This window comes from Ammodytes marinus, assembly GCF_949987685.1.
Source record: "Ammodytes marinus genome assembly, chromosome: 8".
In the NCBI taxonomy this organism is placed as follows: Eukaryota; Metazoa; Chordata; class Actinopteri; order Uranoscopiformes; family Ammodytidae; genus Ammodytes; species Ammodytes marinus.
In genome coordinates, this window is record NC_137212.1 from 25,566,508 (window position 1) to 25,587,450 (window position 20,943).

Here is a 20,943-nt window from a genome sequence, read left to right on the forward strand (position 1 = left end):
CTACTAAACATTCTCAGACAGAACACCAACACTAAAGCACACCAACTGAACCGACTTGAACCTTAAAGTGGCCTGGCGTTAGCATCCTTGAACCATAGATTAAACCTTGTGTTGCTGGAAGGCAAACAAGTGATAACATATAGCCTACAGGTCATGTGCACTCTTATCATAATCGCTCACTGTTGGCACAAAAGATAATTTCTGTTCTCTGTCTATTGACAAAAATGTAATGGACAACAACACTTCTCAGGAATTACTTAGGCTATGCCTTTAGCATCTCCCTGGAACTTCTCCCAGTAGGGTATAGGTTTACTTGACCAACATAGTTAAAATTAACTCAACCTCAAACAGCCTCCAGATATAGCCTAGTAACTTTAGCCCCTAGGCTAGTAGAAGCATCTGGTAGACTAGGATGACTCATGAAATGTTAGCCAATCTCAAACCATATTTTGGACAAATAGGCTATTAATAACTGATATTTGAGAAGGCATAGTGGATATTGCTTACAAGTGAATATCTGAACTTCTGATAACAAATTTCTGTTTGTGAGTAGCCTATGCTGTCAGGTTTAGCGCCACTAGAGGGCGCACCACTTGTTTATCAGTCAAACTGTCTCTGTCTATCTTTGTGTAGGCCTACTTGCTGTAGTTTGGTCTGGCTTTGCGAGACTAATCTTTGTGTGACACGTTTGAATCACTGTTTAAGTTGTGTTCGCCGTTTTCTCACGCGGAGAAAGTCAGCGGCCTCTATGGGACCCCTGTGTTTCTGTGTGTGTGTGTGTGTGTGTGTGCGTGTGCGTGTGCGTGTGCGTGTGTGTGTGCGTGTGTGTGTGCGTGTGTGTGTGTGTGTGTGTGTGTGTGTGTGTGTGTGTGTGTGTGTGTGTGTGTGTTTTCGCTTGTCTTTAATCAAGCTGCTGTCTTGCCTCATTGTCTGTGCGTATGGCTCACATATTTCGTGCGCATGGACCTATGAAGACAGATCTCCAGTCCGGGCATCTCCTCTGCACGTGCTGATCACGTTCCTGTTCGGCCAATCAGAGGCGGCGGAGACGCTGCGTCAGAGCTATAAATCCAACGATGAGACGGTCAGCGCAAGCAGGAATGAAAAACAATAGAAAGATTATCACCGTATACACTCCTAGAGACTCTGTCAATCTCTACATATTTTTCTACACTTAACATACGGTAAGGGAACACCGACGGTTGCATATTTACTAGATTAAGCCGAGCTTCTTTGTCTATTTGAGTGCTGCCGAAACTTTTCCTTTGTTTCCTCCTGATGTTTCCTCCATCTAGTATTCCTTTTTTAATGCTGTGTTATAACTATGGTTGTATGTTTTTGTCTCGTATGAGCTTTTTATTTACCGTTTGGATTTGTAGACTCTGTTATACTCTATCATTACATTATGTCCTCCTCGGCGTTTTTTTTTTCTTATTCAATTTTCTTTTAGTCTTTTTTTGGTTGTCTATTTTGTTTTTCCTGACCTCCTCTTTGTTGATAACATTTCCATGTGCATTCATATACGGCGGCTCCAATAGCCTACTTGATGATGATCTCATCCTCTCTTCTCTCTGTGTAGGTTTTGGGGGTCAAGAAAATGGCCACCTCATTAAGTTCCAAACTGAACAAAGCTGTGAAGCAACAGTACATGGATCTCCCTCAGGGGGATAAGGTCCAGGCCATGTACGTATGGATCGATGGGTCTGGAGAAGGGCTTCGCTGCAAGACCAGGACTCTGGACTCAGAACCCAAGACCATTGAGGGTAAGGATCTGTCTCCTAATAATGATGAATATCCCCATGTCTCTAGGTCGTCCTCAGACGAGCCCTCCATCGTTGCTTCCAGTCATCCCGATTCTCCATACATCTGGCCAGTTCATTGATACTTTGCGCTCCTGCATCCTTCTTGAGTACATCCACGTATGTTAGAGTAGGACGTCCTCGAGACCGATGACCATGGTTTGGTTCCCATAGTACCAGTTTGCTGGCTGGCAGCTCTTGGTGTCTTTGGCAGTGTCCCGCCAGTCTCATTCTTCTAGCTTCTAGCATGGCTGAAGGTATTTTGGTCTTGGAAGTTGGTCATTCATTTGATGTTCTTTGTTTCTCTGTCAGATCTTCCTGAGTGGAACTTTGACGGCTCCAGCACCTTCCAGTCGGAGGGCTCCAACAGCGACATGTTCCTGATCCCTGCAGCCATGTTCAGGGACCCCTTCAGGAAAGACCCCAACAAGCTGGTGCTCTGTGAGGTGCTCAAGTATAACAACAAGCCAGCCGGTAAGCAGCACGTTGTCGCAAACAAAGTCCTTGCACCCTGAAGCCGTCTTGTATTGCTGGCTGCTTCTAATCCCCTATCATTATCCCCACACAGAGACCAATCTGCGCCGTACCTGTAAACAAATCATGAGCATGGTGGAGAATAGCGTCCCATGGTTTGGTATGGAGCAGGAGTACACTCTCCTGGCCATGGACGGACACCCGTTCGGCTGGCCCTCCAACGGCTTCCCAGGACCACAAGGTGTGTATTGGGTCTCTGGCTCGTGTGATTGTTTTTGATTTATTCATATGAATATAAAATGCACATTAGAAGTCCATAAATTATTTTTTTGAATGTTAAGATGTAGTTTCTTTCCTCCTGATCAGGGCCGTATTACTGTGGAGTGGGAGCAGATAAGGCATATGGACGAGACGTAGTGGAAGCTCACTACAGAGCCTGTCTGTACGCTGGCGTTCAGATCTGTGGCACCAATGCTGAAGTCATGCCAGCTCAGGTATAATTGTCCCGTTGTCTTTAAAAAAAAATATATATATATACTGCCACACCTCCGTGACATTCAGCTTGTGTAACACCAGTTTTGGTAAACGCATAATAATAATAATTATTATTATATATTTTTTTCTCTTGTGTGTCTCAGTGGGAGTTCCAGGTGGGGCCTTGTGAAGGCATCAACATGGGCGACCACCTGTGGGCCGCTCGCTTCATCCTGCACAGAGTGTGTGAGGACTTTGGCGTGGTGGTGTCCTTTGACCCCAAACCAATCTCAGGGAACTGGAACGGCGCCGGCTGCCACACCAACTTCAGCACCAAGGAGATGCGAGAGGACGGTGGACTGAAGTAAGAATAATAAGTTTCCATCATTTCAGTGTATTAAAGGTCACCTATTAAGCAGAAATAAGAAAAAACGTAAAGGAACATCTCCTTCTCCACCTTTTCTGAAAACCTGTGCACAAAGAAACCCCAGTCAGATTTCCTATTTATGACGCCATAAGGGGAGAAGCCATGCCCTCCTCATTACCAACCTAACTTAGCACTATTTCTACCTGTGATAAGCCACAACCCCAGATCCCCCTAACTGGCAGTTAGATTCAGGCCAGGGCCAATCAGAGCAGACTGGGCTTTTTTGGAAGGCGGGGCTTAAAGAGACAGGTGTTTCAGACAGAGTCTGAAAAGAGGAGATTAGCAATGGCACTGTCAGAAATATAAAGGGGTCTTTGGGCACCACACCATGAAATCGGTTTCTAGTAGAAACCCCAAATTACATTTTTGAACCTGAAAATGAGCATGATATGTGATCTTTAAATGATGTGTAATTGCGGTATAACTTAACTTAAATTTGTGTTTGTGTAGATAAGTGACTTTATTAATTGCGTCTTTTCTTCAGAGTGATTGAGGACTCCATCGAGAGGCTGTCTAAGAGACACATGTACCACATCCGGGCGTACGATCCCAAAGGCGGGCTGGACAACGCGCGGCGCCTCACCGGACATCACGAGACCTCCAGCATCGACGAGTTCTCAGCGGGCGTGGCTAACCGCGGAGCTAGCATACGCATCCCCCGGGCCGTGGGCCAGGACAAGAAGGGCTACTTCGAGGACCGCCGGCCCTCTGCTAACTGTGACCCCTATGTGGTGACAGAGGCTCTGGTGCGCACCTGTTTACTGAAGGAAGAGGGCGAGGAGCCTACAGATTACAGCAAATGAACAGTCCATTCCCAGACCATGTGTCACTATCAGTACTGTATCTACTAGCCATGTAGTAAAATGTATCTTTACCTTTTTTATGAATTTCTTTTTTCGTACTTGATATTAGTTGAGGTACTCCTCTATCCTTTTCCTGCATTGAGTAACATGTCCGTCCGGCACACACTGCCTTTTTTTTTGCCAATGTATTGTGTTAATGGTAGCTGATACACTTGTATACAATGACATGTACAGTGTTTTACTTGTACTAATGAAATTGTCTGAATTCAGCTGTAAGTTTGGCTGTATATCTGTTTAACTCTTGACCCTAAGGCATTTGAATGTGTTGAGCAGTCTTGGCCGCTGTCGTAATTGTGGCTAGAGCAGGTCATTATGCAAATAATCTACTTTTGTATGTTTTTCTTGTTTGTTTTTTACGAAATACATGTCCATCTTGTTTTTCACTTGTGAGTGTCACTTGCAAAAAAAAAAAAAACCCTTAATAAACGGCTCACATTTTTACATCTGACTGTCGCCTCTCGTTCAAAACTACATTACATGTATCCTGGTTTGCTTTAAGTTGTACTCTCATACATACCTGTTGGTAACATCCAGACTATCAACCGGTTTGAGTCTCTGAAATGTGACCAGCATCATATAATGGTAAAATGCACTGTAATGTTTAACACATGGTGTTCAATTAGGATAAGGGAACACCCACTTGCTCCTGCTTATTCAAACAGCCCAACAGAACACAGGACTGTTCCTAGCTAGAAAATACTAGGACGTCAAAACTTAAGAATTTAGACTCTGATTTATCTGACAACATGCATGTGAGCGCACATACCATGCAGGTCAATGCAGAAATACTATGCAACCGGTGTGTAGTTTGGACACACTTTTCTTAAAGTAGGTCCACGAAAGTGAAGACGGGGAATTCCTTCCAAAAATCTGAAAAGAGATGGCAGCTCATTATGAACACTTAATTGTATAGCGTACTGCGTGACTCACTTTATGTCTTTAGTTAGCTTAGCCTAATATCATTTAGTAATTACAGTAAACACGTGTCACAGTTACATAAGGATAACTTGCTGTGACCTGTGAAGACTAATTATTAACCTCTGACATCACACAAAGGCCAGACACTGCAGTGTAATAGGGAACATGTTTAACTTATAAATATAATCATGAAACTTTGACAGTTGATTACTAAAATTAAAATAATCATTTCTTTGTATAACAATTTTTTCAGAAATGTTTGTATAAATTCATACATTTTGATATACTATAACTAACAAGCATAAAACACTTAAACAATGCATCCAGTCCATATCAAATCAAATCTAACTAAACATATTATATGTTTACATTTGCATTTCTTTAAAAACTAAAAATCTAGATATTGGCTGAGTTAAAATCTTTATTTCATTTTCACAACATAAAAGTGTCCATAGTTTTTTCAGAACAGATTTTGGATTCAGACTTTTTTCATTTTATAAATCCAAAAATACTATGTATCATACATCAGACAATTAGCTACATATGAACACATCTTTCTGTGATGATAACCTTAAAAAAGTGCTAAGAATGATTATTGAAAGTTTAGTTGATACAAGTACTTTAGAAGTTTTTGGCTCAGAATATTGAAAGAAACTAATGATGAGATAATGGCCATTAACGATGGTTCTATAGGAGAAATATACAGATGCAAGAAGACAAGGTTTAGTCAAATAAACACATAAATGTACATTTTTGACCTTTTATTTATACTAGTATGAAAGAAGACATGTTGTGGAAGTAAAATAGACACAAATCTATAATCTGACCAGAGCTTGCAAAAAAACGTGTGTTTTGCCTGCAGTGCATGGCGTTAAAAGGCCCATGGATACTGTGCTGCATCTTTCATGTGCTTCTATACTTTGAGGCTTACACTCTGAATCAGTGGCATTTGGTTTCACTTGAGTACATATACTGTAATTCCAAATTTTTAATATTCATAAAATTCCCGAGCGAAAGTGCCAGTGGAAAGTTTCCGGAAGGTTTTTGGAAATTTACCGGAAACTTTCCACCCCTTTGCAACCGGAGTCTCATGGAGAAAACCATTCTGCCTAGAGCCTGGTTTCCATGGCCGCCCGAAAGTCAAAACCCAGGCAATCTGGTGTGTGAAGAAAGGCGGGGGTAGGGCTCTGTGCCAGCCTGTTACACCAAGGCAGGTCTGAAGATGCTTCATACACTGCAACTCTGGCTCAATTTCATAATGTCCCCAAACAAAGACAGTGTACATACTTAATGTGAATAACAACAGCTTGGGTGTCATTTTCACACCTTTGCCCTTTTCGCCACACAACACCTATGAACAAAGAGACATCTAAAAATGCCTTTCAATCAGCTTAATCACAGAGGCAGTTGAAAGCATGTTGCATAAGTCTTCCTAGTTACTACCATCAGGCCGCCCCACTAGAAAGTCCCCCTAGCCAAGAACAACACTCATAAAACTCCTTCATTCCCACTGCCTTAAACAGCTTCAATAAAAGGCAATGACCCACAACTCACATAAACAGTATGCTAGTTTGCACACAGATTTTGTTATTTTTGTCCTGTGTCAATTATTTTTATTATTTGTTTTCTATTCTGTCTTTAGAACCACATGTTGAAAGTTGATTGTCCCAGACTAGTTTGTTTTTTGCATCACCTTGAGTTCAAATAACAAATGAACCACCATCTTGTTAGCTGTGTGTGTGTGTGTGTGTGTGTGTGTGTGTGTGTGTGTGTGTGTGTGTGTGTGTGTGTGTGTGTGTGTGTGTGTGTGTGTGTGTGTGTGTGTGTGTGTGTGTGTGTGTGTGTGCGTGCATGTGTGTGTGTGTGTGTGTGCGTCTGTCTGTCTGTCTGTCTGTCTGTGTGTGTCCTCCCCCCTGTTGCAATGGGTTTGGGGACATGTGAATACAGTCACACAGTGATGTTGTTGTTTGGATACTGGAGCAGCTGTCTAAGTAGAGCAGCAGCGTGAAGTCCAGAGGTTCCTCAACCCAGGATGGAGATCAGACCACCACCAACATGACACACGTCATCAGCATGGCAGACACACAAACAAACAAACACATGGCAATGACATCAGAACTAACTTCCATAGGACAGGGTATTGTTTTAATCGATATTGATTCCGATACTTTGACTCCCATACCTGTTCCTGAACCATACTTTTTTCTATAGCAATTTCATGAAATCTGTTTTGACAAGATGGGATTAAATATTATGGTTAAAAAACTAAAACTCAATTTGAATTTTTCAGCTCCTTGGCATTTTTAACATAACATCAAGTAATGAAACTTTAATTAAGCGGAAATGGAACTAGCTACCTTCAGATTAGCACAAGTATTTACAGTACATACGATTTTTTCTGCGCATACACAGTACGGACTACGGTAGGTAGCGCACCGAGAGGAGATATTCACAGATTTTTTTTAAATCAATTTGGTCAACAAGTGTTCTCCAGGATGGCTGACTACACTTTTAAAGCTCAAATCTTTTCTATGACTAAGGTTGAATATAACTAAATATGTTCTCGTTCTCCAGCTGGACAAGGGGACTCAAATAGGTTCAATTCAAGATTTGTCCAAATTCATCTGAACAAAAAAAAAGTAAAAAAAGGAGATTCCTTGTGATCTTGCTTGTGAGTCTTATTAAGTTTGGCTGTTCTGCTGCACGTGAACCACAGCTGACTGGGTGATAAGAAACACGAGTGAGCAGAATGAGGCCCAAGAATAGGAATCCTAATGTAAACATGGGCACATCTCAATTCCTAGGTTTCAAGGGATAAGCCAACGTCTTACATTAAAGTAAACGACTTACGTTTAAATTGCAACAATACAAAAAACAGGACAAAGTTTAACATTTTGAGAAATACAGTAATTTGCTTTCTTCCCCAAAAGTAAGATGCAAAACACCCCGCTTTATATAGATGAGATACATTATGTTAAACCTTTTTTTTTTAGAACGCTGAGGTCTTCTGGGGCTGGTCTATACTGGTTGTTCCAAGAGTTTCTTAGAACCTACACACGGTGAAGCAGCGTTCTCTCATTAGGCAACTCAGACCTGGAATAGCCTTCCAGATGTTATCAGACAAGCTCACACTCTGACCTTGTCAAAGTTACAACAATTACTATTTTATATCCACTGTACATAAGGTTTTATTAAATGTTTTTTTTTAAAATACAATTTTATTTAACAGTATACTTTGTTGTTTGATTTATGTTTTATCTTAAATCCATAAAGCCCGTTTGGGTTGCCTTTGTGTACAAAATGCGCTGTACAAAACAAAGTTGCCTTGTTTGACTTGCATATGTTTATTACTGTAGTTCGCCTTAGAGCACAGATCAGTCAGTTTCAATATTTTTCTACATTAGCATCTCTTTGTGCAAATACTTACTTTGGTGGAAATTAAATATGTGTAGCCTACACCATAAATTTAGGAGCCACTCAACGGTCAGCTAGTAGATTAACAGAAAGTTGAATATGTCTGTCTGTCTAAGGCGTGTGGGAATCAGGTCTTTGCCACCAAATACATGATCATATTTTTTTTTTTACATGTGTACATATGTGTTTTTGTCATGATTGAATGGTACGCTATGCAGTAAGATGACCTGCACTAAAAGTCACTGCAAACATGACAAGTTGTAAAAAAGAAAAAAACCTAGTTAGAATGGACCTATTTTCTTACTGTGTGTTTTGGTGCACTTCTCTCCTGGCACGTTTTCCTCCCTCATATCCTGTTTTTTTGCTGAAGTCTCATGGTGTCAAATTTCGAAGACAGAGTTGAGACTGGAAGTGTTCTCTTTTTTTCTTCTTCTGTTTGTACATGTGCCTGTTGCTCCGGTTCATTTTGTTCTAGTACATTTAAAAAAAGAAAAAAGGAAAAAAAGAACAGGTTTAAAAAGACTTCCTAGAAGCTCCGCCTGGGTTGAAGACGTATGTCTTTGTAGGCCCTCGCAACAACAAATCTTTTCCATACAGTTATAAGCAATAAACACCTCTTAAACTATCTTTGGGGATTAAGCTGAAGATAAAGAAATATCAGTCAGTCACTGCTAACATAAAGGATTCATATTTGTTGAGCAGAACAAACTCCAAAACGAGTTTGTGTTCATGATTGATTTGTGTGTACTTGTTTTTCACTGGGCCTCACGTTGCATTTTCACCTCCCCCACTGCCAAATGCTACCATCCAGCAGTTTCTAAACCCCCACTCCAAGACCTCTAGGAACCATGAAGGCAAATGCCCCTCCCATGGTCCAGCCACAAAAGATAATGGAATTTTACAAAGGTCACAGTAAGTAAGCAAAGGGTGACCATATTACCCTACAGAGCTGCAGGCTTTGACACAAGTATCTATCAACAGCAAAACACCTCAAGCAGTAGTTCTGCTCAAAGGTACGATTGCCAAAGCTGTAGGGGAGAACGGGGTAGGTAGGCACACTTTTTACTCTAGCGAGAATTGCTCATCACCTAAACATCTTTCAATAGTCATTCCTACATTAAATTGAAGCTTAAGGTGTTGGCTTGAAATGTGTACCCCTCACTTTTTCTAACTTATTGTAAAAAGAAGAAATTAATCATCAAAGACACCCTTACACGTTGTGACAACCAACCCCATCAAGGGGTCGGTTGTCACACACTATGGGTTTGTTTGTCACAATGTTATCTTAATGGGAATAATCTTAAAAAGAAGGCAAGAAAGCAGAACAAAATTTGAAAGTTTAATTGCATTGTCAAGTTGACAAATAGGCCTACCTAACTTCCTTTAGCCTTGGCAGCTGGTCTAGTTTGGGATGCACTGGGTTGATTTGATTTTGTTGCCCTTTTTCTTTTGCATGCTAGCTGCCTTTTCCTGCTCCATTCTTTCCTTCTCTGGGGTGTGAGTGAGGATACAGCTTGACAATTTACTTCGTTATTGGGTTCCTTTTCTGGCTGCAGCCATTGGATAACATGTGACAACCAACCCCCCAAAAAATTTGACGACCAACCCCAACTTGAATTTCTTGCTAGCATCAAGGCCAACAACCATCTGACAACTAATTAGCTTGCTAACCACAATCTAAACTATAGTTTACCCTTCACACTTTTTATGGGTTACAAGTGTTTTGTTATAAACCCATTGTGACAGCGCCTTCTGGTTTCCGAGATATAACGATTGTAACAACCAACCCGTGTGACATATAACCCCGTTCTCCCCCTACCTTATAGATCTATTTTGAATTTTCTTTTGAGACAAAATCATATTCTATAACAAATGTTGGATTTTGTTATTCCAAAATTCTATTAGTTTTTTTTAGCATTCATGGTCCACCCAGGGTCCACTCAAAGTTTCCACCATTGTATTGTTTGTGTCATGAGCTTCACTGGTTGCGCATGCTAACGTATGTTAAGATAAAACTAGACAAATCGGGGCAGGTCCTGTTTCCCTTTAAGCATGGGTCGAGGGGAGCATGGGAGGATACACTTTCTTTGGTTTTGATGTATTCCTGGTAAGAGCGTTAGTTCTGAACGTATATATTTTAGAAGTAAAATTAGTCTTAAAATAGAATATAACTAGTCAAAAGGAAACAGAAATAATTATTTAGTTTAAAAGTCAACATATTCGGTCATTCAGGAAGAGTGGAGCAGTTTCTTAGTTAAGGGCCCACATGTGAAAATGGGCCAACATCTGTCCATCTCCAAAATACCACTTTTGGAGGTAATTATGCGTTTCCCTCTCTTGCTCTTGCAGTTGACTAAAGGTTTTGGTTACACTTTACAAGAAGGGTACATTAATTAACTATTACTTAATGCTTAGTTAATGCTTAGTAAGCATCAACTAAGCAATAACTGACCATTAATAATTGCTTAGTTAATGCTTAATACTCATTAAGTAAGCATTGACTAACTGTTATGCTTAGTTAATGCTTAACAAAGTATTAGTTAACTAAAACTAGTTAATGCCTAACCAACTATTTACAAACCATTATTAACTAAGCATTAAGAGTTACATAATGCTTAATTAGCATTTACTAACTGTTAATAGCATTAAATATACCCTTATTGTAAAGTGTTACCAAGGTTTTTATGATACTAAATGTGATGCTTCTCACCATGACCCCATAACCAAAAGGTGCTTGTTGTTGAACCAGTTAAATTGCCAATGGCACCTGGAAGTGACACATAGGCCTACACGTGATTGAAGACTAGGGCAAGTTCAGACAGGGCCATAATATGCTCAAATTTAGATCTGGTAAAAGAACCGGTTGGCTCGGTCATAGAAAGCACAGAACAAAAATCCTTGTAAACAAACAAGCCACACGTGTGATAGCAGCTGTTGGTACAGTACACCGTGTCCCACTTCCTCTTCATAAGACTTAGGGCAACACGGGTGTTATGTTTTACTGGCTGTATTTCCTATATGTCTCCTTGTGAACTACATACAACAGTGAAAGAGACTCAACATCACTGACTGTCCCGTCCTCTCTCTTCACACACAGTTGTACTAATTCTACCACACAATCAGCCAGACAGAGCAGAGACTTCTGATCATAGTTCATGTGTTCAGGTTCCACTACTCCACCCAATCCCTGATGCCCCCCTGTGTGTGAAGACAGCAAGACCAACTTCTCCTTTCACATCTACAGAATAACATCCCTGATCTAATGATAATGTTTTTTCTTGACTGCAATGTTCCTTGGCAGTTCTTTGGTATGACAGCTCCTTAGTACTATATTTAGACAGCACATTCAAGCTGTTAGTTCTGCATGCCACTGACGGTGCAAAAGCTTGTTAGCTTTTCTCATTACGAAATCACTGAAAACGTCATCATGCCAACAACGTTTGCACAAACTATTAATCGACGACACAAACACCTAACTCTGTTTGATCAGGCAAAGTGAACAAGAAAGAGGGGCAAGGCCCCATGATTGGATCAAGCATAAGGAGACAATGAGTGATTACCATCCATATAAGTCATTTAGTTCTGTTGTATAAGACTGCATTATTTTTTTAAGTGTTTCTGTTATTTTGTCCATATTCTTTACTTCTAATGGCAACAATGTGTAGCCATGAGGACCCAAATGTATGCAATGTCGTAAAACACATTTGATACACAATCTAATTACAAAAACAGGTTAAAATATAAGAAGATATATTTGACCGAAAGGTTAAATCTACTTGGGGAAAAATAGATTGTGCATTAGACTGCAATAAGAGGTTGGGATATGGGTCCATGTCCTGCAGGGTACATCTTATATAACTGGTATAGCAAAGCAGATCCAACCCTTTTTTACAGCCCGGAGAACAGAGTGCTGTGGAAAATTCCAGGTTCGGGGGATGTTCTCAATTAAGGCGGTCGGTCTACTCCACTGTGCAATTCAAGAACCACCTTCAGAATGACTCAGCATGTTTTCCCAGTGCAGTATGCCAGTGGTTTATGTACTGTATATATAACAAATTAAATATTCATGAGTGTCCAACTTTCTAGCAAAGCATATTCCACTTCTTTACGTCCATTTGTGTCTTTTAATGATCGTTGCAGATTGTATGTATACGTCTAGGGTCACGTTCATAAGAAGTTCAGTCGGGACAAGCAGTATTCTAATTGTCATGACTCCATTTGATGATACTCATATGAAGTTATGGAAGTTATGGAAGAAAGCAGCCGGCATGTGTTTGTCTGCTCCTTTACTTCTTGTAGGCTGTCCTAAGGGTGAAACGCTTTGTTGACTGGAAAAAACACCCAGTGAGCTAACAAACCGCATGCGTTCTTACCCCAACAGGGACTTCCTGGATGATGCTCTTTAAGGTGCTTGTTAGTACAGCTTTGGAATCTGCGTCAATTATTGCAACACCACAAACCATCCTTATGTAAGATTAACCAGCGCTTTGTTGTGACAGCTTTCAGTTGAAACGAACACAAAGACGATGAGTCAGGAACTTTTCACCTCCCTATGACCGGAGTTATTTGTTGTTTACCACGTTTAATGAATTGTGCTTTTTTTTTCATCATAAAGTTGACGATGATTTCGGTACAAAGAGGTTCAATTCCCTTTTTGGAAACAACTCAAAATTTGGATTTAGTCGACTTCTAATGGAGATGAAACTTCTTGTGCTCAATTATATTGTTTTGTGCAACAGACACATATGCATAGTTTGCACAGTTATGTAACTGAAACTATATCAGATGAAATCGGAAACAATAGGGTTGCCAGTTGCCTACAAATAGTCTTTCCAGTATGTACGTCCTACTGGCGTGTGGGAAACTGTACACAGAGAAAAGGTTGCACGGAAGTCAACTTGATGTGTGGAACTGAGTTTAACAGTTTCACAGATTTGTAAAGGTGATTTGATCAAAGGGCCAGGTTCAATGTGCTCTCCTCCTGGGAAAGTCTGGCTCTCCAGTGCAGACCAGCACTGTCCATGTAATTACTACATTGATCTCACGAGAAACCTTTCAATTACTTTACACACGCAGCCTGCTCCAACCCTGTCTGTCTTTACCATGTATGAGAGAGGGCCACTGTCTCTTTCTCTGCCTGTAGGCTAGTGATTACTACTACTACTATGGGTTTTCTCATTCCAGGAGGAGAAATTCACAAAACCAAGATACTGAAAAAACGGAAAGGACACAATGTTCTGGAGAATAAAAGTAGTCATACTAAAGATTACATATGCAATACTCAGTCACTCCATCCTCCTCACTAAACGCTTCCAACATGATGGGTCCTAAAGCATCCAAAGGAAAGGGATATGAGGCCATCTACTGACGGAAGAGCGGAATTGCAACTTATTTATCATCTATCCAACTAGAACTCCATGTGATGTTCTCAAAACCAGACACAATTTAGCAAATTAAAGACATTCCCCATTTAGATATTTCTTTCAGGCATCGGCCAATTGGACAAATATAAGGAGTTTTCTTCCAAAATATGTTAATTAACAACATCCTCTGATGGAAAAATAAAAATTAATTCAGAGTTGGGGTTAGGTTTTTCTTTCTTTTTTCAAGCCGGTGATTTGCCATAGTCAGAGTTAGGGTTAGGGTTCATTACAAATAAGAGGTTTATCATGGACATCTATAGGCAAGTATAACAACATGTGAATGAAAAGTAGAGAAACATTTAAAAAGTTTCTAACAGATTCTAAAAGATTCTATAAAAGTAAACAGGTGAATGGACAAGTAAATGAACAGATATAAATGATATGATCAAACGTTTAATTAAATGCATAAACAATTATGCCATTTAATAATTGGCAATACTTGAAACCATAAATAAATAAATCACAAATTAAAGGATACATTATATATCGTGTTCAATAATTTGTGTATATATTTATCCAAATACTTATATATATATATACTATATAATATATTTATAAAGTTGTATTTTTATTCATACATTCATATATTTATTTCTTTACTTACTTATTATTCATTTTCCACAAATGTATTTAATATCTAGTAGTTAACTGTTTACTGCATTGACCAATGCTGTTGGATTTTAAAGATCAATTTGTGTATTGGGACATACACACCACCGAAGCGGCAGAGAAAGCCTCAACATGGCTTTGGCTCAAGAGGGGAGAGCCATGCAGGGGGGTAAAGCTAGTTAGCCACCTGGACACAAACTTGGTCTATAAGATCAAATATATATATATATATATATATATATATATATATATATATATATATATATATATATATATATATATATATATATATATATATATATATATATATATATATATATATATATATATATATATATACACTATATGCACATTTCAGAGTGGCCTTTTATTGTGGACAGTCTAAGGCACACCTGTGCACTAATCATGATGTCAGATCAGCATCTTGATGTGGCACACCTGTGAGGTGGGATAGATTATCTCAGCAAAGCAGAAGTGCTCACTATCACACATTTAGACAGATTTGTGAACAATGTTTGAGAGAAATGGTACAATTGTGTATCTGGAATGAATTTTAGATCTTTAAGTCCATCTCATGAAAAATGGGAGCAAAAACAAAAGTGTTGCGTTTATATTTTTGTTGAGTGTATATATATATACATACACATACATGCTTTCATGTTGTTTATGCCAAATTCTGACCCTTCCATTTGAACTTCACAACTGAAATCGAGACTCATCAGACCAGGCAAGATTTTTCCAATCTTCTATTATCATATTTTGGTGAGCCTGTGCGAATTGTAGCCTCAGTTTCCTGTTCTTAGCTGACAGGAGTGGCACCCGGTGGGGTCTTCTGCTGCTGTAGCCCATCTGCTTCAAGGTTGGACGGGGTGTGTGTTCAGAGATGGTATTCTGCATAACCTGGTTGTAACGAGTGGTTATTTGAGTTACTGTTGCCTTTCTATCATCTCAAACCAGTATGCCCTCCTCTGACATCAACAAGGCATTTTCGTCCACACAATTGTCACTCACTGGATATTTTTTATTTTTCGGGCCATTCTCTGTAAACCCTAGAGATGGCTGTGAGTGAACATCCCAGTAGATCAACAGTTTCTGAAATACTCAGACCAGCCAGTCATGCATGGCGTCATTGCCATGTTCAAAGACACTCAAACCCCCTTTCTTCCCCATTCTGATCCCTGGTCTGAACTCCAACAAGTTGTCCTGTCAAGGTCTACATGCCTAAATGCATTGAGGTGCTGCCATGTCAAATATTTATTCATCTATTTACACATTTAATTATACATGTATAAAGCATTTCAATTATTATTTATTATGTGTTAAGTTAAACATTTGATGATATGATCATAAAGTTATTCATTTATTTGATATTTATGTATTTTTATGTTTTAGTTCTGGCCCTTAAAACCCTCCAAAGAAGCCTACTCATGGCCTCAGAACCTAATATTTAATTAAAATATCAATCTGCGGCAAAGGTGTCATAATCTCAGATAACATTGCTATTCTCTCCCCTTGTTTAGACTGTGTGCTTTGAAACGTTGCATAAGCCTGCCTTTAAGAAATGAAGCACTGTTAGAATACTGGAGACTTAATTAATGATAGGCAACCTCAGGGTTAGCAATTTTTTTAAATAAATAAGTAGGCCTATCGAACTTAAAGGTTCACTATGTAACTTTGGGTGTGTCGGAGAAGTAAATATTATCTAAGGTATATTCTCATAACTGTTTCACTATTGTTGTGTACAGCGGTAGGGCCCACAGTTTTGTTTGCAAACATATTGTAGTTGTAAGTTTGGTTCCAGGTGCCTCAAAATGATTTAGTGTTGATTTATGATGAACAGAATTATTCAATATAAAGAATCCCTTTAGAGAAAATATGTTTTGTAAACTAACTGCAGGCCCTGCAAATGTAAATAAATCCACCTTCTCTGAAAATACATAGTGCACTGTTAAGCTAACAAAACATGTCTTATTATAGATATCTTAACAGGAATTTGAAGTTCTCAGTTTGACACCTACTGTGGAACTCGGGCTACTCTGCGTGGGGGGTTGGGGGGAGGGTGGCTGTATACAAACGGGTGGTAAGCTAGTGAAAGATGAGCTCTGCCGTTTAGATATCATTGCCGCGCTGACCAGCAGGATAGATGCTGACTCAAGAGACCAGGCCGCTGTTGCCAAACTCCGCCTGTTAACCACTCTAGATGTCTCCCATAGAGCTGAACTAGAGCCGGGGCTGGTAATACCTCTGTGGGCATCTCCTGGACCTGACCTCACAAGGCAAGTAACCCACTAAAGTGTTTTTTTAAAGTTTGAAGTTTCAAATTCACTGGGGTCAAATGAGTGCGTTTTGGCTTTCGAAGGAGAGATCGTAAACAGTTGTGGAGGAGCATGTTCAAGTGTGGGAGTTTGGGTGTCTTATGACTGCAAGATCATGTAAAGGATATAGACTAAAGGCTACTCAAGACACTGGTCAATGCAGCAGCGAAGCAGTTGCTAGCAGGTATGTACGGTGATCATTTTACTATGAAGAAATGACATTGCATGTGAATAACATCCTCTGTGTGTTTGTATTCACCTACAGGAATTACCCGAACAACCTCAAAGCTCATGCAGTTGATTTCAAACGCCACTGGACAAGTGACCATGGCAGAGGAGAGCTGGATGTCTGACATTGAAACGAGAAGCGATAGCATACATCTCCAAAGGCATTGTGATACTCCTTCACTACTGGATGAACAGGTGTCAGTCAACAGTCAAACTGCGAAGAGCTCACTGTCTGAGAGCACTGACGCTGGGATCCTTTATCTGAACCCTCAAACACCGACCTGGTCTCTGGTTGAGAAGTTTGCTGAGCTTTTACCAGGAGAAGAAAGGGGACGCGACGATGGCCAAGGCCACAGCAGTAAAGAAATGCATCGATGCACTAAATCCATTGAGAACAGTCAAATGTTTGGGTCAGGGGAAGAAGTGCTCTTGGATGGTGCACCTAAGAGGGAAAGGAACCGCTCTGATTACCCAGGGGGCCGTAAGGGGCAAAGTGAAGCAGCAGTCCAACGCAGGGTATCCAAGCTCCAGGATCTAAATGTGGAGGAGACTTCTCCAGGCGGAGGTGGGAACAAGATCAAAAAACAGAATGTGAACCGCCGGCCTGTTAAGAAATCACTGAAGAGGTGTGAAGATGACAAGATCCCCCGACTTCTGGTGGCCATGAAGAAGCGGTGTGAGGCGGACACGGAGCAGCGGCCTTACAAGTGCACACACTGCCACTGGGCTTTCAAGAAGCTCTGCAACCTACAGAGTCACTTACAGACACACACTGGCCTCAAGCCACATGTGTGTGACGTATGTGGCAAGGCTTACTCTCACCAGGGCACGTTGCAGCAGCACAAGCGTCTACACACAGGAGAGAGACCCTATCACTGCCCCTTCTGTGCCAAGACCTACATCTGGTCCTCTGATTACCGCAAGCATATCCGCACGCACACGGGCGAGAAGCCCTACGTCTGTGACACTTGTGGCAAGGATTTTATACGCTCCTCTGACCTGCGTAAGCATGAGAGGAACATGCACACCAACGACAAGCCCTTCCCGTGCACGCACTGCGGCAAGACCTTCAATAAAGCCCTCTCCCTGAAGCGTCACGAGCGCAAGCACCTAGGAGAGAGGCCTTTCTCCTGCCCAGACTGTGGGAAGGCCTTTGCTCTGGCCAGTCGTATGGCGGAGCACAGGAAGACCCACACAGGAGAGCGCCCGTACGTCTGCTCCGTGTGCTCCAAGTCTTTCACTAAGTCCTCCAACCTAACGGAGCACCAGGCCATCCACAGTGGAGAGCGGCCCCATAAGTGCACAGAGTGTGGGGTGGCGTTCGCCATGGCCTCCCGCCTGGTCCGTCACCAGTATGTCCACACTAGAGAGAAAGCCCACAGCTGCACGGGCTGCAGCAAGAACTTCAGCCACCCAGACTCACTGAAGCTCCACCAGGAGCAGACATGTGCTGGCAGGATCTTTGTCTGTATGGAGTGTGACAAATCTTTCCAGTGTGACGCAAAGCTTGCACAGCATATGTTGGAGCATAAGGATGAGAATGTATGAATCTGTTTAAAGACAGGTACTGTAAATGTCCATCACTCTGCTACCACTGTTCACTCAAATGACTACTTTAATGCAGTAGGGGTGTCCCGACTAAGAATTTACATAGTCAAATCTGATTGGTCGAATCTTGCCTGTAGTTATCTAATCCTCAAATCATGTTGTATTTTTTCCTGTTCATTGATCCAAATTCTAATTTGTGACATTGGCTTCCATTTTTTTCCACACCAGAAAAAGGGGCAGAAACAGCCAATTACAGTTTGTCTTCTTGACCTGGCAGGATAATGTATTTTTATAACAACTTTGTCTCCCACACACACACACACTAAGGAGATTCATTCAAATCTATTTAAAAGTGAATGTCAAAGGTCAACTATTCGGGGTCACCCCTAAAATGCAGTGGTATAATTGTTTCTCAAATATTCAGTTCCAGACACATTCACCCCATTCAGGCTCATAAGTCACCAGTTTATTTATGTCAAGGTATGTTGTATATGTGAACATTGTGCCTGATAAGTTTCAAAACGCGCTATGCACACACCCTCTTCACCCCGTGGTGCTGGGTTCCCATAAGAATGGTGTGAGATTATAATTACTACTAGCGCAGCATGGTAATCAGATCTGACAGCTTAACGGTGTAATGTTTAAGAGCATACTGCAACATTAAGAATACAAATTCAGCTATTAATAAGCACACCATTTCCACTTTGAATTTAGGAGATGTGCAGGTTGTTTATCACTATTAAAGGCTACCAGTGATGTAGTTTGTAGCATGCCTGCATCATTCTGAATCTATTGGCCAAGGTGGCACATGCTGCTTGAAATGAAGATGGGATAGCACCGGACATGGCAATTCAGCGGGCAACCCCCTTCCTCAACCTAAATTTACAAAGATACACAGAGATTGAAATACCATACTTCAGCATCAGTGACATTAGCAGACGGCTTTGATTACTAGTTTTTGATGGTGCCTGCCATACACCCAATAAAATTATATCAATAACTTCCTATTCTCAGGTCCAATCCGCCTTTTTTGTCCAGTGAATTGCAGGCAGTTTTGACACATTTTTGCCTGACGCACAAGCAGCAGTTGCTGCGAAAAACAGTCAGAAGAACCCATCACTGTGACCACAACCATAGACCAGTTTTAATGGTCATTGCTTTTTTTGCCATTGGAACTGCCTATGTAAATGTAGTACATCCTTAGCTTATTGTGCTTTCTATGCAATATTGTCCTTGTCCATACTAGACATTTCTTTTGATATATGTTTTTATAGTTTATGTGCTGTAGTTTAGTTTAACTCTCATCATAAACATTTCACCATACCATATGTAATATTTGTGGTTAAGAAAGCACTGTTAAAGCTATAGCGTGTAACTTTTTCATATAAATGAATGTCAGTAACATTCAAGCTACTGCCAAACGAGTTGACACACATTGATGAAGTCTATAAGCTATACAAAACTCTCTGTATTTCTTTATATGGCAGCGTTAACAAACTGGTGTCACATCCTGACACTGGCGCAGGAGCCCAAGACATTTTTCAGTTGTTGATTCAACCGATAAGAAATAACCTGGCCGTACAGCAGAAGATATCAAATCCATGTGCGATCACCAAAGGCTTACCAACAGTGTTGTAGTAATCACCAAACAACAGAAGTTACGCACTACAGCTTTAATTACATTTTTCCTTCACAAGTAAAGTGATAGTGTAAAAGCAAGCCCAGTAGCTATGACTGCATAGTTGAGGGTAACTACAGCAGCACCTGCTGTGTTATATTAGTTGAGATGGGCATCTGTGTAAGTAAACAGTGTTCACCCTGAGCATAGGTCAAATCTTTAATCTCATGTCTTATTTGTTCAGAATTTCAGTAGGCATGTGACATCTTTCACCACGCAGCACAAGCATGTTTGGTTTGTAAGAAGATCAGTCATACTTCAGCAAGAAGGAACCTAAGTCTCTAGTGGAGAAAGGGGAAACAACATTGGAAACATGTGGTGCTGACATTTTTTTTGAAGATCAACTCATTAAAAGTGAACTAAATGGTAAATATAAAATAACTTCATGAGCTCTGAACTTTTCTTCTTTTCTTTTTTTACTAATATATTGTGTGCTCTCTGAAGAGAGGTTAAAAATAGACTAAAGGAATAGTTCAACATTTCTTTTTTATTGCTTGTTGCCTCACTCTCGGGTTCAAGGCAAGGTGACAGAAAGCATTCCTTCAGCTCTGCATGCATTCTTGATGAGGAAATGGGCAAAGGTCGCTCATCACTAATTAGCTTATCACAAATACTTGTAGTCAATGGGAAGTATTAGCCTGCCTCCACATACAGTCAGAAGAGAATATTTACACCATCACTAAACAGTTCTATGTGCTTGTTGGGACTGGTTTATTTTCAATTTGTATGTGCAAACCAGGGCAGATGTGTGTGTCTCTACTAGGTCAACAAAA

General features: G+C 40.5%; 1 protein-coding gene across 1 annotated transcript; it reads left to right on the forward strand.

The window, feature by feature from the left end:
- Nucleotides 1–1,068: 1,068 nt before the first annotated feature.
- glulb (glutamate-ammonia ligase (glutamine synthase) b) lies at nt 1,069–4,478 on the forward strand. The gene is made up of 7 exons (XM_080033326.1): nt 1,069–1,184; nt 1,580–1,763; nt 2,112–2,273; nt 2,368–2,514; nt 2,640–2,767; nt 2,912–3,111; nt 3,659–4,478. The coding sequence occupies exons 2-7, from the start codon at nt 1,598–1,600 to the stop codon at nt 3,975–3,977; spliced, it is 1,122 nt and encodes a 373-aa protein (XP_079889452.1). The 5' UTR covers nt 1,069–1,184; nt 1,580–1,597; the 3' UTR covers nt 3,978–4,478.
- Nucleotides 4,479–20,943: the final 16,465 nt, after the last annotated feature.